Consider the following 22,824-nt stretch of genomic DNA (forward strand, 5'->3'; position numbering starts at 1 on the left):
GGGTTAAAAACTTGAGAGCAGGCTGTAAAGAAGTCTCAAACCCGTTCTGCAATGTTCAGATCGCAGTTTCTACAATCCTCACGCGCCACGAGGAAAGAGCCGAGTCCGCGACCAAAAGCGGAGTCCTGACGCCAGGGGCGCGGATCGGCAGAAAGACGTCCCGGGCGGGCGGGGGAGCGTTCGCCGCCGGAAGTGGAGGGAAGGCGGGGCCACGCCCCCAGCGCCGAGCCCTTGCTTCCCTCCCCCGTCCCCTGCACGCGGCGCGGGCGGGGCTGAGGCGGAAGGGCACCGAAGAAGGTGACGTTGTAAGTGAGCGCCGGCTTCTCGGCAGTGGCTCCAGAGGAAGCTCGGCGGCTGTGGCCGTTGTAAGCAGGCCGGACGTCTGCTGGCTGACGGGCTTTCCCCTAAAGCTGGCGAAGGCGGGGCCGCAGTTCGAACTGCCGCAGTATCTGGACCCACGGCGGGGCAGGTGCCGGCAGCGAGGGACGTAGGTAAGCGGGAGCCCGGGTGTCAAATACGGCGAATGACTGACGGACCAGGCTGGCTGGCCATTCTCGCGCCAGTGCGCGCCAGCTCAGCACCCTGGCCTGGAGGCCTCGAGCGCTGCTCTTCCCCCACCGCCGAACCAGAGGCAGCGGATTTCTCCCCGGGCGCTGTTGTGCCTTTCTGGGGGCGGGGAAGGAGCTCGTCCCGAGGGACCAGTGTCCCCTTTTTCTCGCCAGTCCGAGCTGTACGACGCAGAAGCGGAGAGGGCTAGCGCCCCCGGCCGCTCTTCCTGAAGCCGGGGGAATCTTTGAGCGGAAGAGCTGCTGGTAGAGGTCCTCCAGCTCCTGCCGTCTTGGGTTTTATTTGTTCGGACAATTCTGCTTCCTTCCTGCCTTTGGTTCCATCCTCACACTCCTGGGACCCTGTTCTAGTGAACGGGTATGGCACAATTGAACATTTGGGCGGTGGGAAGCCTGTTTTTCCCTTCTGTTTATGCTAGGCAGTATCAACCCCCGTTACAGTGTATGACCACTCTTTTGGGGGAGGAGGGGTGCGGAGAGGATGTCGGAGATAAGGGTTTTGGACTTGGAGTTCGAAAAGCAGAATTGAAATCCTGGCCTGCCACTTGCTGGTGGCTTTAATCTTGTGTAGACATTTTTAACCCATATAAAGTGGAACTTTCTTATACCTATATAAATTAGTTGGGAGAATTAAATGAAATGAAGAAAGCAGAACGTTAATCATGAAATATTTTGGGAATCAGGTTAAAGTCGGTTTAAGAATACCCAGGACGCTTAATGGTAGGTTCTTAATTATGTCTTTTACCCAGAATAACTACGCTTGGTATGGAGAAGGGTGCCAGAAGAGATACTAGGATCTTGTGGTTAAAAGCTAACTGCAGTCTCTGCTTTGGGTCGGGCAGCATTAGAAAGAAATCAGTTGCTCCTAGTCACCCAGAGGTCTCATGCTTATTGATTACACATTATTGGTGTATGAGGGATGACCTAAATCAGTTTTGCTTCTTGCTCAGTATGTCTAGTGGGCCCTTTCTAGGAGAAAAGCTGGGAGGGGCTTCATTCACACCTTGGCCCTCTTTAGAAGGAATTCTTTGCACGTTTCTGAGGACTCCTCCCTCTGCTTCTAAAGCATTTCATGTTAATTGAAAATGTTCAGAGAATAAATATAAGGACTTGAATCCTTTGAGTGGCTGAACATTACAGTTCTAAGTTAATATGAGGAGATACCTTTCTCTGTATTGGTGAGAGAAGACCATTCCCTGCTCTGAAGTTTAAGTAGACCCTAAGAGAAGTGTTTGGGGAGGGGAGAAGGGAGATGCAATCAGTGACTTGAGTGAGTAGCACCTGTTCTTACGGTTGCTTGGTCAGACAAATTAAGGGTACTTGCCTTCCCTCATTGGAGTGTGATGATGCTCAGTGAAGCATGATGAAGTGCAATCTTCAGTTCCTTTGACACAGAATTGTCAATTTGGAATTTTAAGTCATGGATACGGAAGGGACCTTGAGGGTCATCTAATCCAGTGGTTCCAAAACCTGCAGGGACATCAGAATCAGTTGGGGAATTAAAACAAAACCCCAGATGCCCAGACACTACCTTAATAGATCTGAAATGGGACCTGGGTATTTGCGATTTTTAAAAAGCTTTTCAGGTGATATTCACCATTTGAAAACGCAGATTTTAGTTTATAAACAGGCTCAGAGAGGTGAAGTGTCAATTAGTTTGTTGCCTATGCTTTTTTTTTTTTAATTTATTTATTGTATTTATTTTTTTGACCGCGTTGCATCTTCGTTGCTGTGCGCGGGCTTTAGTTGCAGCGAGTGGGTCTTCGTTGCGGTGCGTGGGCTTCTTATTGTGGTGGCTTCTCTTGTTGCGGAGCATGGGCTCTAGGCACGTGGGCTTCAGTAGTTGTGGTGCCTGGGCTCAGTAGTTGTGGCTCGCGGGCTCTAGAGCACAGGCTCAGTAGTTGTGGCACATGGGCTTAGTTGCTCCATGGCATGTGGGATCTTCCCCGACCAGGGCTTGAACCCATGTTCTCTGCATTGGCAGGCGGATTCTTAACCACTGAGCCACCAGGGAAACCCTGTTGCCTATGCTTTTTAAATTTCTTTCTCTTTTTCTTCCTTTCCTTAACAAATAACCTTACTTGAATCAATAGTACTATTTCAGGTTTTGTATCTCTGAGAGCACAGAAGGGGAAAAAAGTCATTTGTCAGTAGCTCTATGTAATTCTGTTTTCATAGTTCCCTATGCAATTAGACTCCTTAATGCTCTTTAATGAAAGTATTAGATTTTACAGTAAAATTTTTTACTAAATATTGCTCAGGTTTTTTTGTTGTTGGCAGAATTATATAAAGACCATATCATTTTATAAATCAGTTTCTTAGTAGACTTTTATGCCAAGCCTTCATAAACCATGGAAGAATTCCAGTTAAAGAATATTTTCACTTTTGTTCTGGTTTGTCATAAACTCACTGTACTGTCCACAGGTTTCTCTCCACCACCATCCCCCACAATGCTGGTATGCATGACCTCTTATTTTGTGTCACTAGCCAGCTTCCTATGGAACTCAATTTGAGAACTGTTAGAGAAGCCCTATAACTTCTCTAATTGCCTTATAAACACTTGATTTAACCAGAGGCTCTTGGTATTGCCTTAAGCTTGTCCTTGAATTTTTAGTCCCTTTTTCTTTTTTGGTTAATTGTACCGTGCCACTGATTTAAAGAATTTGATAGATATCTAGAAAGGATGAACTGATAAGGAAGTAACAGTGCCTCATATGTATTTTTCTTGCCCATTACAGTGAAAATGTCGTGATTTTTTTAGGGGGGTGGTTAATATTTTCAGCATTCTTAAGGTAATAGATCAGGCAGAGTTGAACATTCTCTTTTGGGGAGATACATTCATTAGCAAATTATTCTTTGAATAAGAATCACTGAAACGATGAAAAGCCTGTGTTAGTAGAGCCAGAAATGGACCGTACATCACAAATCCTCTAAAGGAAGATGCTGAATTATTTTCTTTTTAAAAATGACCCTGTTTATAGCATGTTAACTTCCTACAACCAGATGACACAAGGGCATTCTGAATTCACTGATTAACAAAGCCATGTTAACAGAGAGGTAATCTATAAATTCAGAATCTAGAGAGACATATGGTATGTGTTTAAGATGAAAAACCAAGTCACTGAGTCTCTAATTTTTTTTTTTTTTTTTTTTTTTTTGGCCAAGCCGTGTGGCATGTGGGATCATAGTTCCCTGACCAGGGATTGAACCTGAGCCCCCTGCATTGGAAGCGTGGAGTCTTAACCACTGGACCACCAGAGAAGTCCCTCTAAATTTTTTAATTTTGTGTCTGAAATACCTTAATTCTGAAGCCTAAAAATTGGTGAATTTCAGATTCTGACAGAATACACTTTTCAAGTAGAGGTATTGAGAAAGGATAAATGGGAACCCAGGATTCACAATTTTAATGTAAACTGATATTATGGATTTAACAGAAATAAAGGCGGGGGAGGGTAGTGACAACTTGAAGACCCCGTGAGAAGTGGAGTTTAGAAGTCACTTGCTGGTCCTTGAGGCAGTCTTCTCTGTCTGTAAGGACTTGAGACCAAAATTGGATATTTAACTTAATCTGCTTTATGTGTGTTAGCTGAATGTACCTATCACCAGTAGGTACCATAAATGTACAAGTCTCCAGTTCTCAATCTGGACCTTTTTATGGTTCATTCATGTCCTCTGATGCCAATGGGCAATACATTTTATTTTTGTTTTGTTTTGTTTTGTTTTGCGGTACGCGGGCCTCTCACTGTTGTGGCCTCTCCCGTTGTGGAGCACAGGCACCGGACGCGCAGGCTCAGTGGCCACGGCTCACGGGCCCAGCCGCTCCACGGCATGTGGGATCCTCCCGGACCAGGGCACGAACCCGTGTCCCCTGCATCGCAGGCGGACTCTCAACCACTGCACCACCAGGGAAGCCCTTTGTTTTGTTTTTAATCTTGTTTCCTACTACAAACCATTCATTCTGTCTCATTTTTTGGGGGGGGCGGATAACCTCTCCCCTGTTTATTCACTACACAGCAGCTATTCTCATTACTTCTTATTACTTACAGGAGAAAGAACTTTTTCATAGTGATGCTTCAGTTAATCTGTACAGTGGTTGCACTGCAAAATTTTACTCATATAAATATTGAACCCCTCAAGAATTGTTCAGACTTCAGGCTGTCCTAGGGTCAGTGAGTATCTAATAAGAGTTGAAAGCTCACTTCTGTTTCCCTTGTGTGTGTGTTTTATCTTTTTTCTTAAAAACCATATTTGCTTTGCTCTTTATTTTATTATTATTATGACTTGACCACACCCCATGGCTTATGGGATCTTAGTTCCCCGACCAGGGATTGAACCTTGGTCCTCAGCAGTGAAAGCGTGGAGTCCCAACCACTGGACCACCAAGGAATTCCCTATTTTATCTTTGAAGGAATGTTGGTATTTGGTGAACACATAACAGTATGGCCGAGAATACAGGAGCAGAAATGTTAAGGGACCCCATGTGGAGGTTGCTTTTAATTTTAATTACATGTACTCTGAGTTCATGCTTGGGATATGTTGATTTTAGGGTACTCTGGCTGGACTCTTATTGGAGAACCTTCAACAGTATTATCTTTGTCTTTTTTCTTTGGTTAGGTAGATTTCCCAAAGAAGAATCTTCAGATCTCCTGCTTGGAGCTTATAAGCTGGGTTGTCAACTGTCTTGTAGCTAAACTGGGGGAAATGGTAGAGGTCTTAGCATTCAGTATGTAAACACTCATGTTCATTTAACTCAACTATTTTCAGTATGGTACCCTCATTCTCAACTGGACCAGATGTTTTCCAGTCCAGGAATCCTTTGTTTTTCCTTTAGAACTGCGTTATCCAATGTGGTAGCCACTAGCCAAATGTAGCAACTTAAATTTAAATGATTAAAATTAAATAAAATTAAATATTTCGTTCCTCAGTTGCACTACACACATTTCAAGTGGTCAGTAACCACATGTTTCCAGAGACTATCATATGGGGCAGGGCAGATACAGAATATTTCTATCATTGCAGAACTCCTGTTGGCCAGTGCTGTTTTAGTCTAGAAAGTAACACTCCAGGCTTCTGCAAGGATCAGGGAGGGGCAGTTGGCTGGTTTTTGTGGCGAGTAGAAGGGTATCTAAATGATTTGATTTATCCTCTTGTTTTTAGCACCATGTTCACACCCCACTTACAGAACTTCCTGCTGCCAATTCCTGACCTGTTTTGAGGCACTGTTGTATAAATTGGATTGCTTTCCTTCTTGCAAGCTTGACATTTAACTTTCTTTTTTTTTAAATTAATTAATTTATTTTTGGCTGCATTGGGTCTTTGTTGCTGCATGCGGGCTTTTTCTAGTTGCAGCGAGCAGGGGCTACTCTTTGTTGCGGTGCGCAGGCTTCTTATTGCAGTGGCTTCTCTTGTTGCAGAGCCCGGGCTCTAGGCGTGTGGGCTTCAGTAGTTGTGGCACGCGGGCTCAGTAGTTGTGGCTCGCGGGCTTAGTTGCTCCGCGGCATGTGGGATCTTCCCAGACCAGGGCTTGAACCCGTGTCCCCTGCGTTGGCAGGTGGATTCTTAACCACTGCGCCACCAGGGAAGCCCTGATTTTTATATTATTAATTAATTTATTTGGGAGGCACAAAAGGGCAGATACATGTATATTTTCTTATTTTTTCTTTTATGAAAGGTGGCTATATATAATATAGAAAAGAATTAACCTTGCACAAAAAGAAAGCCTTTATCCTTGGCTTTAAGGAGGTAATCTCTAAACCCTTGGAATGTTATGTCTGATTGGAGTGTCTTTATTTGCCTGTGGGCCTTGGGTCACTGATAATCTAACAATATGATATAGGATGGGGATTGGCCATGCCAGAAAAACCAACAGTGTGATTTAGGGTAATGACTTTGATATCAGTCGATCTCCAGAGGGGTTGAAGACTGAGCTCAGTCGTGTGGGCAATCAGTTATGCCTATGAACCCCCATAAAAACTCTGGACATCAAGGCTTAGGTGAGCTTCACTGGCTGGCAGTTCTTGTCACACTTTGTCACACATTGGTGCTGGGAAAGTAATGCTGTCTCTACTCCATGGGGAGAGGACAAATGGAAGCGCCTCATTTGTTACTTCCCCTGGACTCTGCACTATATAGTTCTTCACTTGGATGATTTTAATCCACATTCTTCAGCTGTAGTAAGCCATAACTATTAACAGTTTTTAGTGAGTTCTGTGCGTCCTTCTGACAAAGTATCAGACCTGAGGGTGGTTTTGGAAACTCCCTGAACTTTCAGTTGTTGTCAGAAGTGAGGGTGATCTTGTGTGGACTGTTCTCCCTAACTGTACATTGGCTAAACTATTGCAGTGGTTTACCATTGATACTCATTTGAACTCTGCTTTTTTCATTTAAACCGGAAATTACTCCATGTTAGTTCATAGACCTTATCCTTATTCTGTTACAGCTTCATTCATTGTGCAGATGAACCATAGTTTATGCAACCACTGCCCTATGTATGGGCATTTAGGTTGTTTCCAGTATTTTGCAATTACAGACAGTGTTGCAGTGAATAACCATGTACTATGTATTTTCATTATTATTGGAGATGTATCTTCAGGGTAAATTCCTAAAAGTGGAGTTGTTGGATTAAAAGGTGAATACTTGTATGGTTTTGTTAGATATTACCAAATTCCCCTCCAAAATGATTTTATCAGTTTGTATTCCCAACCAGCAAAGTATGAAAGTCTTTTTTCTCCCACCAACAAAACATGTTGCTATAACTTTTGCCAAATTTTTTTGAGGTATAATTGACATATATTGGTTTCAGGTGTACAACATAATGGTTTAACATTTGTATACATTGCAAAATAATTACAATAAGTCTAGTTAAATCCATCACCATACTTAGCTCCCCACCCCCCAAATTTTTTTTCTTGCGATGAGGGCTTTACTTTTAGCGGCTTTCAAATATGCAATACAGTATTATTAACTATAGTCACCATGCTGTACAGTACATCGTCATGAATGACTTGTTTATATGTTTATTTATGGAGGTTTGTACCTTTGACTCCTTTCACCCATTTTGCCTATCTCCCAAACCCCCTTGACAATTTTTTAATGCATGAAGTTGAACATCTTTACTTATGTTTAAGGGCCATTTAAAAATATTTATTTGTGAATTGTTTCATTATGTCTTTTTCCCATTTTTCCATCAACCTTTTCCTTTATCCCTCAATTTAAGATATTAAATATTAGTAATATTAGCCCTTTACTTTCTATTGAGTTTTTCATTTTTGCTATTTTAAGTGTCCTAAGCTCCTTTATTTTTTTAACTGTTCCTTTAAAAAAAAAATCCCATTCTTTTTTTCCCCAGTGGATGTAATGTTTTCTTCTTTGAGGATAGCGTTGGGGTTTTTTTTCTTCTCTCTTTTTAAAAAAAATTGTAAAATATACATAACATAAAATTTACCATTTAAATCATTTTTAGGTATACAGTTCAGTGGCATTAAATACATTCATATTGCTGTGCAACCATCACCACCATCCATCCTGAGACCTATTTTAATTTTCCTAAACTGAAGCTCTTCACATTAAACAATAACTTCCCTTCTCTCCCCTTCTCAGGTTTTTTAAGTTGACTTCTCTAAATATGCTTTTGCTTTTATCTGTTTGTTTTTGTCTACTTTTTATCCCTGGAAGTGTGGTGATTCTTAGTTATGCTGTCTTTTGACCACTAAGAAGTTGGTTGGAGGTTCTGAGCTTGTGGTGGGACTTGTCACTTGTGGGGTGCACTGTGGGCCATGCTGGGCCATTCTGTGGGGGCATACCTGTACTTATATATTTTCTTGTGGAATAATCAGTTTCTCTGAAGAAGAATCTTCCAATCTCCTGCTTGGACGGGAAAGACAGACTGCCAGCGTTTTGGGAGATGAGTGGGAAAGTGTTGTGGGGTCTTATATTCAATATATAATTCCATCTTCAAACTGTTCCTGGGATCCCCTTGTCTGCAGAACTTCCTTTCTGAAGGAGAAACTTCTAATCTTGGGTTGGGGAGGGACAGTTACCTGCTATGCGGAGTTGGGGAGGGATTTGGGGGTTTCATTGCTTCTTAAACTTTGGGGTAATTGTTTGGGCCTGTGTAGTTGTGGCATCCCCAAATATCAGTATCTGTTGGTCTTTTTGAATGATCTATCCCTACCCAACCCCCTGCCCACCCCCAGAACTGATCTCCTCCTTTGGGGTATAAACTTTTCTGGGAGCTGAGTGAGGAAAGAGGTTGGGGAGAAATTCCCTATGTAAACTGATTTATCCTCCTGTTTGTACCCCTGCCCTCAGTTGTACATGATGTGCCTGACTGTTCTAGTTCATTCCCTTGAGTAAGTGAAACTTTGATCATCTGCTGTGGTAGGAGAAGGGATCTTAGAGTCTAATTGCTTCTTATTCAGACTTTCAACCAGTCCTTCCTTTTTCAGCTGTCCTCCATTCCCTGACCTTCATAGGTATTGTTGCTCTTGGTTCCTGAGCCTTTCTGAGGTCCTGTAACTTGCTGCTTGGCTTCCCCTACTGCTGGCTTAGATTTCAGCTCTTTTGGCTGGCTAAGTCTGTTATCACTCATTCATCTGCTTTCTTCTTTCAGCAGTTTTATTGCTCGTCTCCTTTTTTGTTGTCATTGTCCCTGAGAGTTTTTGCCTTTTTAAAAACTGCATTTCTGTCATCTTAATGGGATTTGGAAAGGAAGCAGAAGTAAACATGTGTTCAGTCCTCTTCTCCCCTCTGCCCCGCCCCCAGAGAAAACTGATGCACAGAAAGGTAATACAGCTTTTCCTAGTAAGTTATTAGTAGGCTGAAATTAGGATATTGGTTTTTGATTCTTCTGTTCCACCTGCAGTGGCTGGTGCCTTTCTTTCTAGGCTAAAGAGCCTTCAGTAATGTTAGATCTTATTAAGTCTGAGGGGAAATCATGTTTGTTTGTTTTTAATATTTATTTATTTGGCTGTGCTGGGTCTTAGTTGCAGCACGCAGGATCTTCGTTGCGGCATGCGGGATCTCCAGTTGCGGCATGCGGGCTCTTAGTTGCAGCATGTGGGATCTAGTTCCCTTACCAGGGAACGAACCCGGTCCCACTGCATTGGGAGTGCAGTCTTAACCACTGGACAACCAGGGAAGTCCCAAACCATGTTTGGTTTTGACTATCATTTTCATCTACCCTTTCCTGTAAGTGTGTTCCTAAAGTTCACACACACACACACACACACACACACACACACACACACACACACTTGTATTGGTTCTTTTTTCTTATACTTACTTGAGAGCCAGAACCATAACTGGTTGAGAGCACCTGATAGAGTCCTGTCTCCTCATAGTCACTCAGAAAGTCTTTGACTGACTGACAAAGAGGAGGCTGGTCGGTCTTCCTCTTGAGGTACTGATACTGCGTGCATATATTGACTGTCCGCCTGTGGATGACTGTACAGAATAAAAGTCCCTGCCTTTCCTTTCTGAAATTTGTTGTATGGGACTTCCCTGGCAGTCCAGTGGTTAAGACTTCACCTTCCAATGCAGGGGGTGTGGGTTCTATCCCTGGTCAGGAAGCTGAGATCCCACATGCCTTGTGGCCAAAAAACCAAAACATGAAACAGAAGCAATATTGTAACAAATTCAATAAAGACTTTAAATATGGTCTACATCAAAAAAAATCTTTAAAAGAAAATTTGTTGTATGGAACAAATTGTTTTGATGTGAACTCAGTCTTAAATGGTGTCTGGTCCCCTCTCCCTTCTCTATCCTTCATTTTACAAATGAGAACACAGAATTTGGGTGACTTGCTTAAAGTCACTTAGCTAATGAGAAACAAGGTCAACACTTAGAAATTCTCTCCTGACTCCCTGCCCTTTCTGCTTCATCAGAAACTGGCTGAATATTGGGAAATGATTCTTGAAACTTGTTTCTATCAGAGGCAGGTACAGCAAAATGGGGTCATGTTGGAGCACTCATGTCTTCCCTTATCCCTCATTTTCATTGTGGGGAAAACCTTGATCAGGTAGGATTTCATTAGGTCTGATAGTATAAATTGAACTTCATATGCTTTTTTCAATTTTCTAATGTATATTGCTGTGAATATATCTTTTTTTTTTTTGCGGTACGTGGGCCTCTCACTGTTGTGGCCTCTCCCGTTACAGAGCACAGGCTCCGGACGCGCAGGCTCAGCGGCCATGGCTCACGGGCCCAGCCACTCCGTGGCATGTGGGATCCTCCCGGACCGGGGCACGAACCCGTGTCCCCTGCATTGGCAGGCGGACTCTCAACCACTGCGCCACCAGGGAAGCCAGTGAATGTATCTTTATGACCTTATTTTTAGGGTAGAAATGTAAATTTTCTTTCTCTTCTTTACAGCTGCATTCAGATCTCATTATGCATCAGAAAAATGAAAAAACAGAGGAAAATTCTGTGGAGGAAAGGAATCCACTTAGCTTTTTCTGAGAAATGGAATACTGGGTTTGGAGGCTTTAAGAAGTTCTACTTTCACCAACAGTTGTGCATTCTGAAAGCCAAGTTGGGAAGGCCAGTTACTTGGAGCAGGCATTTAAGGCATTTCCAGTGCAGAAAGAAGGCCCTTCAATTCCAGAAAACGTGGATCCAGGATGAACCCCTTTTTGCTAAGGCAAAGTCCAATGTGGCTGTTCAGAATCTTAGTACTTTGTCCTCTAAAGTGAAAGGAAAGGACACTAAACACTTCATTTCCTCCTCAAGGACCTTCTTGAAACTCCAAGCAGAGAAGTTGCTATCATCAGCAAAGAACTCTGATCATGAATACTCTGGAGAGAAAAGTCTCTTGAAGGCAGCCACTGACATACCAGCAAATAGTGTTTTAAGTCAGGCCAGTGGTCACAGACCTAGGACGGAGCCACAAGCTTCTGATCCTCCTATGAAGTTCAATGGGGAGAGCCAGAGTCCAGGTGAGAGTGGCACAATTGTGGTCACCTTGAGCAACCATAAGAGAAAGCGCTTTTGTTATGGCTGCTGCCGAGGGCTGGAGCACCACAGGAATGGGGGACCCCTGATTCCAAGAAAGTTCCAACTTAATCAACATAGAAGAATAAAAGTATCTCCTCATATGATGTATGAGAAATTATCCATGATTAGATTTCGGTACAGGATTCTCAGATCCCAGCACTTCAGAACAAAAAGCAAAGTTTGCAAGCTAAAAAAAGCCCAGCGAAGCTGGGTGCAGGTCACTGGGGACCATCAAGAGACCCTTAGGGAGAACAGTGAGGGTGGCAGTTGCAGCTTATTCCCTTCCCCAGAACCTAAAGACCCTTCTTGTCGGCATCAACCATACCTTCCAGATATGGACAGCAATGCTGTGGTGAAGGGAAAGAACTCTCATGTGCCTGATGGCCACACTAAAGGAAGCCCTCTCTTGGGCAAGGAACTTAGTTTAGATGAAGCATTCCCTGACCAACAGAATGGCAGTGCCACATACATCTGGGACCAGTCACCCTGTTCCTCTCCTAAGTGGGAGTGTACAGAGCTGATTCATGACATCCCCTTACCAGAACATCATTCTAATAACATGTTTATCTCGGAAACCGAGGGAGAAGTTATGGCTCTGGGTCAGGAAAATCGGACAAGTACTGTCAATGATGACAGAGTAAAACTGTCAGTGTCTGGGGCAGATCAATCTGTGAGTAGTGTAGATGGTCCTGTGTCCGAAGAGACTGTTCAGAATGAGAGTTCATGCCAGATGGATGAGGATGGATCTTTCAAGCAGAACATTCTTAGTTCTAAGTTGCTGGACCACCCTTACTGTAAAAGTCCACTGGAGGCTCCTCTGACGTGCAGTGGACTCAAACTAGAAAATCAAGTGGGAGGTGGGAAGAACAGTCAAAAAGCCTCTCCAGTGGATGATGAACAGCTGTCAATCTGCCTTTCTGGTATGCACTCTTCCTTTATTCTCCCTCAATCTCTGGCCCACACCTGCTGTCCATTATCCTTTCTAGGAGAGTCCTATTTGGTCCTTCCCCACATGGATTTCCCTTTAAGCATTTAGACATTCTTTTATATTGCTGTATTATATAGATGTTCCATAGTTTAGTAAGTTTTTGATTGACGGACACTTGTGTTGCTTTTAGTTGTTTCCCTCTATAAACAATGGTGCAGTGGAATTACTTCTTTATACTTCTATGGTTGTTTTTGTAAGTTAAATTCCTAGTAGTAGAAATGATGGTGGAAGGATAATCACACTTAAAATTTTAAGAGCATTGTTAAATTGCCCTCTAAAAAGTTGAACTCGTTTGCATTTGCTAAAGTTTGCTAGTCTCATAGATCACAAGAGAGTTCTTTGTTTTAATTTGCCTTTTTAAATTTAAAGTTTGAACATCTTTTTCTGTCTTTGCCATTTTTTGTTTGTATATAATTTTACTTTGCCTTTTTCTCTATTGGATTGTTTATATTTTATTTAATATATGAGAAGCTCCTATGTACCATTGTTGGCTCTAAGAATGTGGCAACAAACAGGATACACTGATTCCTACCCTCAAGGTCCTTAGCATCATTATAGTTTTTTTTTTAATGAGAACCACTATAAAGTTATAATGTAAATACATTTTTTTAAATGTAAAAAGGCATAAAATTTCCTTTATAGACAGCTTCTCATTTATCTGCCATGTAATGTAAAATGTGCCTATAATAAAATAAGTATGATTCTTATGAGAGAATAGAGCGAGATCAAATGCACCATTAAGAAAAACATGCATACGAGACTATGAATTCTACTGAGGACAAAGGCCATTACTTTAAATACTTTTAAATTCCCGAGTTCCTGATAGAGTTCTCAGAACAGAGTTTCTTGGTTAATGAATAGCAAATTGATTTATTGGTTAAATTAGCAACTATGGAGCTTCCTGACAACAATATAAAATTAGTGGATAATTCACCAGAAACTGGCTTCTAGATTTTCATTTTAGTTACTATTTTGAAACAACATAATTTAGTACCAAAGGTTTAAACACCCAGTATAATTGCTAGACTGTGAAATCAGCATTATTTATATCTCATCAGCTATACAAAACTCATCATTTTTTCTTTCGGAAAAAAAACGGTAGTAGAAATCCCAAAGAATAAAGGAGAAACTACTAGTTAAAGGTCATGTTTACTAATCTAGCACCATAATTCCATTCTCAGGACCTCCCAAGTGGCTGGAAGGAGGAAGGGAAGAAGTGAGGATGTTGGAAAAGTAAGGGTTGTTCTTAACTTGTGGCCCCATTTGTGGTGTAAGGCAATGCAGGGTCTAGCAAAGAAGAAAATTGCTGAGGCTGGAGATGAAAACAAAAGCTTTTGGTTCAGATGGTAAAGGAAGCCCTCAAGAACAGTAGAATCAGTTTATCCAGGAGGCAGTGCTAGAGTCGGCCTCATGAACTAGGGGGTTTCTTCTTGGCGCCCACGTCCTTTTTAATTTCTTCAAGTATGTCGTAGTTCTGAGCCAGATACATTCCCACCACATTGCCAAGAGTAAATCCAAGCAGGAACTGGAGCATAGTGTCGGCAAGGAGGGCTCGAAGGGCGGCTGCAGCTCCTTGGGCCGTCCGAGCCTGCCTCCCCTGGCCTAGTTTTAAAGATGTTAAATTAAATTTTGGTAAAAGCCCTCAGTACCCTGACTTTGTGTATGACATTTTTGCTTAACAGAGAATTTCAATTCTTACATAGTAAAATTTATTTGTCTTTACATTATGGCTTCAAGTTTTTACATAGTGCTTTAAAGTCATCTTGTCAAAATCTACCCCATGAAGTCATTTGGTATAAACACTTCTGGAAGATAATATGGCAGTATCAGTCTTTGACCCATTCCCCTTCTTGCAATTTAGCCAAGATATAAAAGAGTACAAATATATTTGTACAGGGACATTACTTATAGTGTTGTCTTGGTAGTAAAACACTGAGGACAACCAAAGCAAGTGTTTTTATGGACCTATAAATTACAGCATATCCAGGCAGTATACTATGAAGCTATTAAAGAACAAATTCGAAAAGTGAAAAAAGCAAGTTGCAAAACAGAAGGAGGCCATTTTGTTAAAAGACACATGTGCACATAACGAGTACATGTATATATGTGTACACATGCATTTGTATAGGATATATCTGGACAGATATATCAAATTGTTATAAATGGCTTTTTCTGGGGAGTTAGGAGAGTTACTTCTTGGTGGTTTAAACAATTCTGAACACTTTGCTTTTTCAACCATTAAGTATGTATGAAAAACTTTTCCTCACAAAATGACAAAGTACAGAGTCCTAGAAAATCTTTCAAAAAAAATTCTGTTGTTTATGCTGTCCTAGAATGAAGACAAATTTCCCTACTATGAGGTTAGCAGAACCATGATTCATAAATCTGAAAAAGTTAGCATTTACCCACAAATACCAATTAACTTACAAATATATATGTAGCACTTCCAAAAAAGTTGATAAATTGACTGTGTCCTATAGTAAAACTGTAGCATAACGTGAAGACAAGAATTTTTTACAGAATTCACATTTAGTGATCTGTAATGTAGTTATTTTAATAGGCTAAAAGAGAAAAGTCATGGTATCTCAGCAAGTACTGAAAGCCTGATAATAAAGCTTAGCTTCCTTTGTGTTTAAATCTCTTTGAAAGCTAGGAATAAAGAAAACTTCCTTCACTTAGTAAAGAATATCTGTCAGAAACCAATAGTAGATTTACGAGGATGAAGTAAGCCCATGGAATCTCTTCTTCCTCCTACCAAACCCATAGAAATTATGAAAAATATATTTAAAACATATGTATCTGTATACTCAAAAACAAAGAGTTTTGGTAGATCAAAAACTGAGAAACTAACAAGGCATAAAGTAGAGGGGAGATCCAGAGGGGAGCCCCAGTGACAGAAGGAAGATTAGTGCAGGAAAATGGTGCAACACTGAGGGTGTACCATTTCTGGAGATGGTGGAGGTGGAGAGGAAAGGGGAGACCCATGGTAAAAGACCGAGTAGTTGGAAAATCTCCACAAAAGCATCTCTCCCTGCCTGTGCCATATATCAGCAAGGAGGATATCTGCTATCAAGCTGAAATTTCTCCCCCCACCCCAATTTTATTGAGATATAATTGACATATAGCACTGAAATTCTAAGAATAGGAGATTGGTGTGGAGAGGCAGGACATTCCCCTCTACTCCTGTCCCATTACTTATAATGCCTGGCAAGAATGAAGAACAACCCTTTCCAGAAGAACTGTTTTGGGGGTTCTTAGCATCCCCACATTGAAAATAGTTCAAGGCAGAGCAAAAGCTACTGCCCATCACAGCCTTCCCTCCACCCGCAAGTTATTCGAGTAGAGATGAGCCTGTAATCTATCACCAAACATCTGGAGAAAGCCAACACGATGGAAGAGACAAATTGAACTAAACTCAAGTAATCAGGATTAATAGAGCAATCAGAATAGGAATCAGTATAGGACAATCAGCATGGTATATGCTCCCTTAATTGACTTTGTAGTGTTAGCCAATATTCTGTGGTGTCCTGAATGCTGGCTCTTCTCTAATATAACTGCACATTATGCTCATTTTGTATTTATATATTTAATAAGAGCCCATGGTACTTATCAAAATTTACTTTTGTGTTTCATATTTTTATCAAATATTGCATAAACTGATGCAGTATTTGTTCAGAAAGTTACTCTCTTAAAAACCAAGTTGAATACTTTGCAACAACAGTAGTGTTATGTTTGTACAAGACAACTTTAAAAAATTTCAGGGAGGGTAGGAAAGTCTAGGATTCTGTACTCAGATTAGCTGTTTTGGAAGGAAAAGAAATAGATTCCTGTATCACAGTATGTTCCAGGTGGATTGAAAAGTTAACTAATTAGAAACAAATACAGATAAACAAAAACTTGTACACAAATATTCATAGCATCATTATTCATAGTAGCCAAAAAGTGGAAAAAACTTAAATATCCATCAACTGATGAATAGATGAATAAAATTTTGGTATATCTATACAATGGAATATTATTCTGCCATAAAAAGGAATGATATATTTCAGTTTGGGTGAACCTTGAAAACATGCTAAGTGAAAGAAGTCAGACACAAAAGGCTACATACCATATGATTCTGTCGTTTTGAAATGTTCAGAGTAGGCAAATACATAGAGATAAAAAGTAGATTAATGGTTGCCAGGGGTTGGGGAGGGGGGGAATAAGGAGTAATTGCTAATACATACAAAGTTTTTTTGTGGAGTGATGCAGATGTTCTGGAATTATGTAATGGTAATGGTTGTACAACTCTGAATATATAAAAACCCACTGAATTGTAGACTTTTAAGAGGATGAATTATGGTATGTGAATCATAGCTTAAGCTGTTAAAAAAAAACACAAGACCATTTTTATAATCTTACATTGATAAGACATTTTAAAGCATGATAGGAAACTCAGAAGCAATAAAAGTATACCAATTTGACTCCATAAGCATTAAAATCTCGTAAATATAGATAACCAAATTCATAAGTGAAAATCTGCAAGTTTTAATGTCCTTTGACCCAGAAATTTGAAAATGTTTTTAGTTTTTAATTTTTGGCTTGCAGGGTCATAGTTCCCTGACTAGGGATCGAACTCTTGCCCTTGGCAGTGAAAGCATGGAATCCTAACCACTGGACCGCCAGGGAGTTCCCTCAGAAATTTGAATTTTAGCAAGTGTGTTCTAAGGAAACACTAGAACAAGGATATATTGAGGGTTTTAATTGTAACATTATTTAGAGAGCTAAAAATTAACAAATGGCCATCAGCACGGAATTGGTTAAAATATGCCAGATCAATTTAATGGACCACTAGATTGTTTTGAATTGACTTAGGGAAAAAAAAATCCATGTATTGAATATAAAAAAGCAGCTTCCAGAAGAGTGAGTATAGTTTGCTACTTACATGTTTAAGACATACATGTTCATTAGGGCATAAAAGTTCTAAAGGAATTATGGGGTGGCTGCCACTTTATTTTAAAATGTTTATGGTCATGTATTGATACTAGCATAAATACTTAAAGCTTGTTCCCATTTCAAGTTTGTAAAAATATTCAGCCCTATTTTCTAGACTATTAATGTGTTATTTTTACATGTAGGTGTTTGGAAAAAACTAAAGATGGCTTCCTACATTTTTTTTTTTTTTTGCGGTACGCGGGCCTCTCACTGTTGTGGCCTCCCCGTTGCGGAGCACAGGCTCCGGACGCGCAGGCTCAGTGGCCATGGCTCATGGGCCCAGGCGCTCTGTGGCATATGGGATCTTCCTGGACCAGGGCACGAACCTGTGTCCCTTGCGTCAGCAGGCGGACTCTCAACCACTGCGCCACCAGGGAAGCCCGGATTCCTACATTCTTTACACCAAAATGAATTTCAACTGTGAACAAAAGATTTACTTGGTAGTTCTAATACTATTTATTGATTAATTCATCTTTTCCCCATGATTATGAGATGCTGCCTGCCATTCTGATTCCTATCTGGTTGGTTTCTCTGTTTCTGTGATAGCACTATTCTGCTTCAATCACTGTTATTTGGTTTTATAATTTGATGGGATTAGGCCCTCCTTCTCCTCTTCTCTTTTGCCCCTATTCACCTCTCCTCCTTAATCTTTTTCAAAAATTTCTAAGAATTTCTCACATTTTTGTCCCAAGATGAATTTGGATTTGGTTTTTCAATTAAACCAATGGACAAACAGTGGCTTTTGATTGGTATTGCATTACATTAATAGACTAATTTAGGGGAAATTGCATTCATTTTAATATGGAGTTTTCCTGTCTAAAAACCAAAGAATTACTCCATTTATTGATCTGTGTCCCTTACTAGAATTTGGTAGTGCTTTTCACTTGTTTAATAAGTTTAATAAACTTAAGCACATTCCTTAAGTTTATTCTTAGATATTTTGTGCCTTTCTTATTTTTGATGGGACCTTTCTGACATGTGTATTGTATCTTGTTGGAGAACCAAGTGGTTGCATTTCATATGTGCACAACACAATGAACCCCTTCCACTTTCAGGGTGGGATGTGATCCAAGTGACCCATATCAGTTGTTGCAAGAAAAAGCTGTCTAACACAGTTGGTTTAACATGATGAGTAATTTAACTTCTAAAAAACACCTCAGTTTTTGTTTTTCACATTATTAACCTTTTGTACTTACAAGATGGAATATAATTTGAACTCCAATTTTTCATGGTTTTGTTTTTTCCTCATATTTTATCCTTTGCTTCTAGGTCATACTAAAATTTTAGTACTTCTGGAATAAAAGAAATTGTATATTCCAAATGCATTTTCGTTGTTGGTTCATTGGTTTGGTGAAAACAAGTGGATAAATAGTGAATTTAACTCTCATTTTATTTTAATTTTTTGGCTGAGCCCTGCAGCAAGTGGGATCTAGTTCCCCAACCAGGGATAGAACCACTGCCCCCTGCAGTGGAAGCGTGGAATCCTAACTATTGGACCTCCAGGGAATTCTGTAACTCTCATTTTAAGAAGTCTGTTTTTTGGGTTACTCTTGGCCCATGGGTATTAGAAGGGAAAGGTAAAATGAAGAACTAAGTTGTTTTGTAGAGAAGAGATAATAGATATTTCCTGCATTGGAGGTGGCACAGCATAGACGTTAACGGCTCAGTTTCTGTTGTCACATAACCTACAGTCAGAACCTGATTTCTGCCATATGCTAGTTAAGGGTCCTTGGGGAAGTTATTTAACCTCCTTAAGCCGCCTGTCTCCATTTTTAAAGTAGGGATACTGTCTAACACATAGGATAGTTATAAGGATGAAACGAGGTATGCTAGTGCTTGGCTTATGAGTGCTTTTTTTTTTTAAATTATGTATTTATTTTTGGCTGCATTGGGTCTTCATTGATGTGCACGGGTTTTCTCTAGTTGAGGAGAGCAGGGGCTACTCTGTTGCAGTGCGCAGTCTTCTCATTGCAGTGGCTTCTCTTGTTGTGGAGCACAGGCTCTAGGCACGCCGGCTTCAGTATGAGCGCGTTTTAACTGTTGTTTACTTCTGGTCCTAGTGAGATAATGGTGTGTGCATCAGTGAGACATTGTCATTAGGGTTGTCCTTGAAGATCCAGGTAGGGCTTTTCTACTGCATTACCAATCCATGTTTATCATCTGAAAGTGAAAACAAAAATACAGATAAGAGGAAAAAAACATAACAACTTAAACATAATAACTTAAAATCCCCCAAACACTGCCGTTCAGAAATAACATTGTTAACATAACAAGGACACCTCTTGTTACAAATTTGGAATTGGGTCCATATTCGATTGGTAGAAGAGATTGCTTTCTTATTTGAAGAGTCTCAATTAAGGTTGCTGGGCCTAAAGTTTAATTTTTTGTTATTAGGGGCAATATTTTTGTATAAAATTTGTTCCTTAAATTCAGTTTCTCAAATGTTGGGAATCCTTATCTTCTGTTTGGGTCCATTCTCCCATGTAGACACAAGACTATGCTTAGACAACTGTAAGATATGATATAGTAAACACTATCGGCAAACATAGGCCGAATGGATTCCTAGTGTAGAAGCCCCAAGTCATCATCTCCTACTCTGACTAAACTGGAACATGAGACTCCCTTTGTCTTCTGTATGCCTAAAGCCTAGACCAGGAGCAGACATAAGCAAGCAACTCTTTCCTGCTTACTGTACTCTTAAGCCTTTCAAGTTGGGAGCTACTCTGGTGGGAGACTAACAGGAGGAAAATAGGTTTTTCACACATTTGTCTGCTCCTCCCCCATACAAAACACTCCATTTCCAGGACAGTTACTGTGTTGTGATCATTTCTGTCCATTTTATATAGATACTTAGCAGAGGCCATTCTTGAAGTTAGAAAGGGGGCTGGGTAAAATAAGTGGCTAACAGTCCTCATTTTTTCCATCTTAACTGGGTGGACTTAACTGTCAGACTGATGGTTAGCCAGACTGTTGTTCTCCCCACTCCCCACTCAGTGGATAGCCTAAGTCATATCTCCACTTCTGTGAGCCTCTAAGCCTTCCCTCAGCTTCTTTGTAGTTACTTAGAAATAATGGCCTGGTTTTATTTCCTAGCGTATTTTTAGGTATATTTCTTCATTGGATCCTCTTGGAAACCATTAAAATGCATATACCTATTACTTAAGTTGACGTAAAGACTAGCCTGTATCCTGGTCAAGAAGTCATTCTTTAATTCTGTTTCCTCTTTTAAAACATGCCTCACCAGCTGTTACCCAGTTAAGCTCACTTCAAAGGGTTTAGCTCACCTCATAGGGTTATGCAGTATCATGAGTATTAAAATAACTATCAAATTGTATATTAAAAATGCCTTAGTATATGTCCCTTGTTATGAGATGTGAAATTTCACACCTTTATCAAATAATAAATACAATGACAGTGATCTCAACAATTCTAATTGTGATTTTAAAAAAGATAATTTCTTCAGTTACTAAATGTGATAGACACATTTAACTAGGTGATTAAACCCTTTAGGTTTTACCTTTGGGAGATAGGATTCTTCTCCAAGGTTAAGATACTGAAAAATGTCAGTCTTTAGTTTCAGCTATCCATTTTCTAACAATGCATCAGTAGCTTAAAAATCCAATGTGAAATGATGCCTTAGAGCATTTCTCTCTAGATTGGAATGGTGAGGGTCTGATCCATTTAATTTTTTTTTTACAAAGTATAACTTTTAAAAGATTTCTTTTTATAATGCATTTAGTAATGTAGGTTAAATGTATGTTAAGTGTTGTAAGTTAAGTAATGGGACGGTGACTTTGCTGAAAATGCCTTTTCCATCTTAAATTTTCTTTCTTCCTTTATTTAAGGATTCCTAGATGAGGTTATGAAGAAGTATGGCAGTTTGGTCCCACTCAGTGAAAAAGATGTCCTTGGAAGATTAAAAGATGTCTTTAATGAAGACTTTTCTAATAGGTTTGTCAATGATGCTTAAGTTAAGCCATTGAAAAGAAAATTGTTGGCTTATATGACTTTTCTCTTGATTTAAAAAAAAAAGGATACTTAGCAATAAACTGAGTTGAACTTTTGTTTCGTGTTTTTTTTTTTTTTTTACTTTCAAAATATTTCTGTTTCAGAAAACCTTTTATCAATAGGGAGATAACAAACTATCGGGCCAGACATCAAAAATGCAACTTCCGCATCTTCTACAATAAGCACATGCTGGATATGGATGATCTGGCAACCCTGGATGGTCAGAATTGGCTGAATGACCAGGTTAGTGTATTGTATATTCTCAGCATGGAAGTTGCAGAGGATGTTGGACAATAAAATGTAATTAATAACCTCTAGGTTGGCCTCACAATTATCTTTTGGAATCAAGGATTCTTTATTCCTTACTGAAGTGACTCATTCACTAACGCAGTACAGTATTGGAAAGGTTTGATTACTTTTAGCAGTAGCAATATGTTATTCATTCTGAGTGGATGTTCTGAATTGCATAGGGTTATTAGTAAGCTGGTTTTATGTTGACTTTTTATAGGTCATTAATATGTACGGTGAGCTGATAATGGATGCAGTCCCAGACAAAGTAAGTGAAAACTTTCTCTTTAGGAGAAAGAATCCTTGTGTATTAAAGGAAGAAGCTTTTTTTTTTAACTTTATGTAATTATTGGATATTTCTTAGATTTTTAAAAGGAGATTTTTGTCTTGATATGTGCTAGGATTGCGCATAAGGTCTATAAAATCATTTCAGCATAAGAAAGTCATGATGCCAGTATTTTCCTGCTTATTTATTTCAGAATGGGTGTGTTTTTGATATCTTGAAGAGGCTTTTTTTTTTTCTTTAGTGGGTAGATGCACAAGAAGGACTATTTGCTTTGAATTTTTAAATTTAACTTTAAAAAACTTTAACTTAATGTATTACTCCCTTTAAAAATGTAGTAAAGTAGTATTCATCTTCACTTTTTCTTGGATTAATCTTTGATACTCAGTTTAAATACAAACTAACCCCCCTTAAACTCTAAAATTCCCTCAAGAGCTTAGTTACTATTTTTTAAAATTTAATATATTAAATTTTCTTTCTGAGTACTCACATTGCCTGATGGGGAGGCTTTAATTTCAAGCAAAACCTTTCCAAGTACTTTATAAACTTTTATAAATCTAATAATTTAAACAGGTAAATATAATGAATCTCAGATTCCAACACTTTATTAATAAAGACAAAATGTCATAACTTTCCACTTAAAATCAAAAATCTGTTATACATTTTAAATTGGTATCATGAAGCTAATCTGTCAGATTCTCTATTTTGTCAAATTCTCTTAATCA

General features: G+C 39.7%; 2 protein-coding genes across 5 annotated transcripts in view; one reads left to right on the forward strand and one right to left on the reverse strand.

The window, feature by feature from the left end:
* Nucleotides 1–351: 351 nt before the first annotated feature.
* SENP5 (SUMO specific peptidase 5) overlaps nt 352–22,824 on the forward strand; it is a 41,254-nt gene continuing 18,781 nt past the window's right edge. For 3 of the 4 annotated variants that reach the window (XM_060010885.1, XM_060010886.1, XM_060010887.1), the window contains exons 1-5: nt 352–491; nt 10,938–12,478; nt 21,366–21,471; nt 21,633–21,771; nt 22,037–22,084. In XM_060010885.1, the coding sequence (XP_059866868.1) occupies nt 10,969–12,478; nt 21,366–21,471; nt 21,633–21,771; nt 22,037–22,084 (1,803 nt within the window). In that variant the 5' untranslated portion in view covers nt 352–491; nt 10,938–10,968. The remainder of the gene's footprint in view (nt 492–10,937; nt 12,479–21,365; nt 21,472–21,632; nt 21,772–22,036; nt 22,085–22,824) is intronic. The other variant, XM_060010888.1, reaches the window with a different exon arrangement.
* NCBP2 (nuclear cap binding protein subunit 2) overlaps nt 19,478–22,824 on the reverse strand; it is a 30,135-nt gene continuing 26,788 nt past the window's right edge. The window contains exon 5 of the mRNA XM_060010891.1: nt 19,478–19,680. Coding sequence (XP_059866874.1) covers nt 19,677–19,680 — 4 coding nt within the window. The 3' untranslated portion in view covers nt 19,478–19,676. The remainder of the gene's footprint in view (nt 19,681–22,824) is intronic.

The sequence above is a fragment of the Delphinus delphis genome, chromosome 4 (assembly GCF_949987515.2).
Source record: "Delphinus delphis chromosome 4, mDelDel1.2, whole genome shotgun sequence".
Classification (NCBI taxonomy): Eukaryota; Metazoa; Chordata; class Mammalia; order Artiodactyla; family Delphinidae; genus Delphinus; species Delphinus delphis.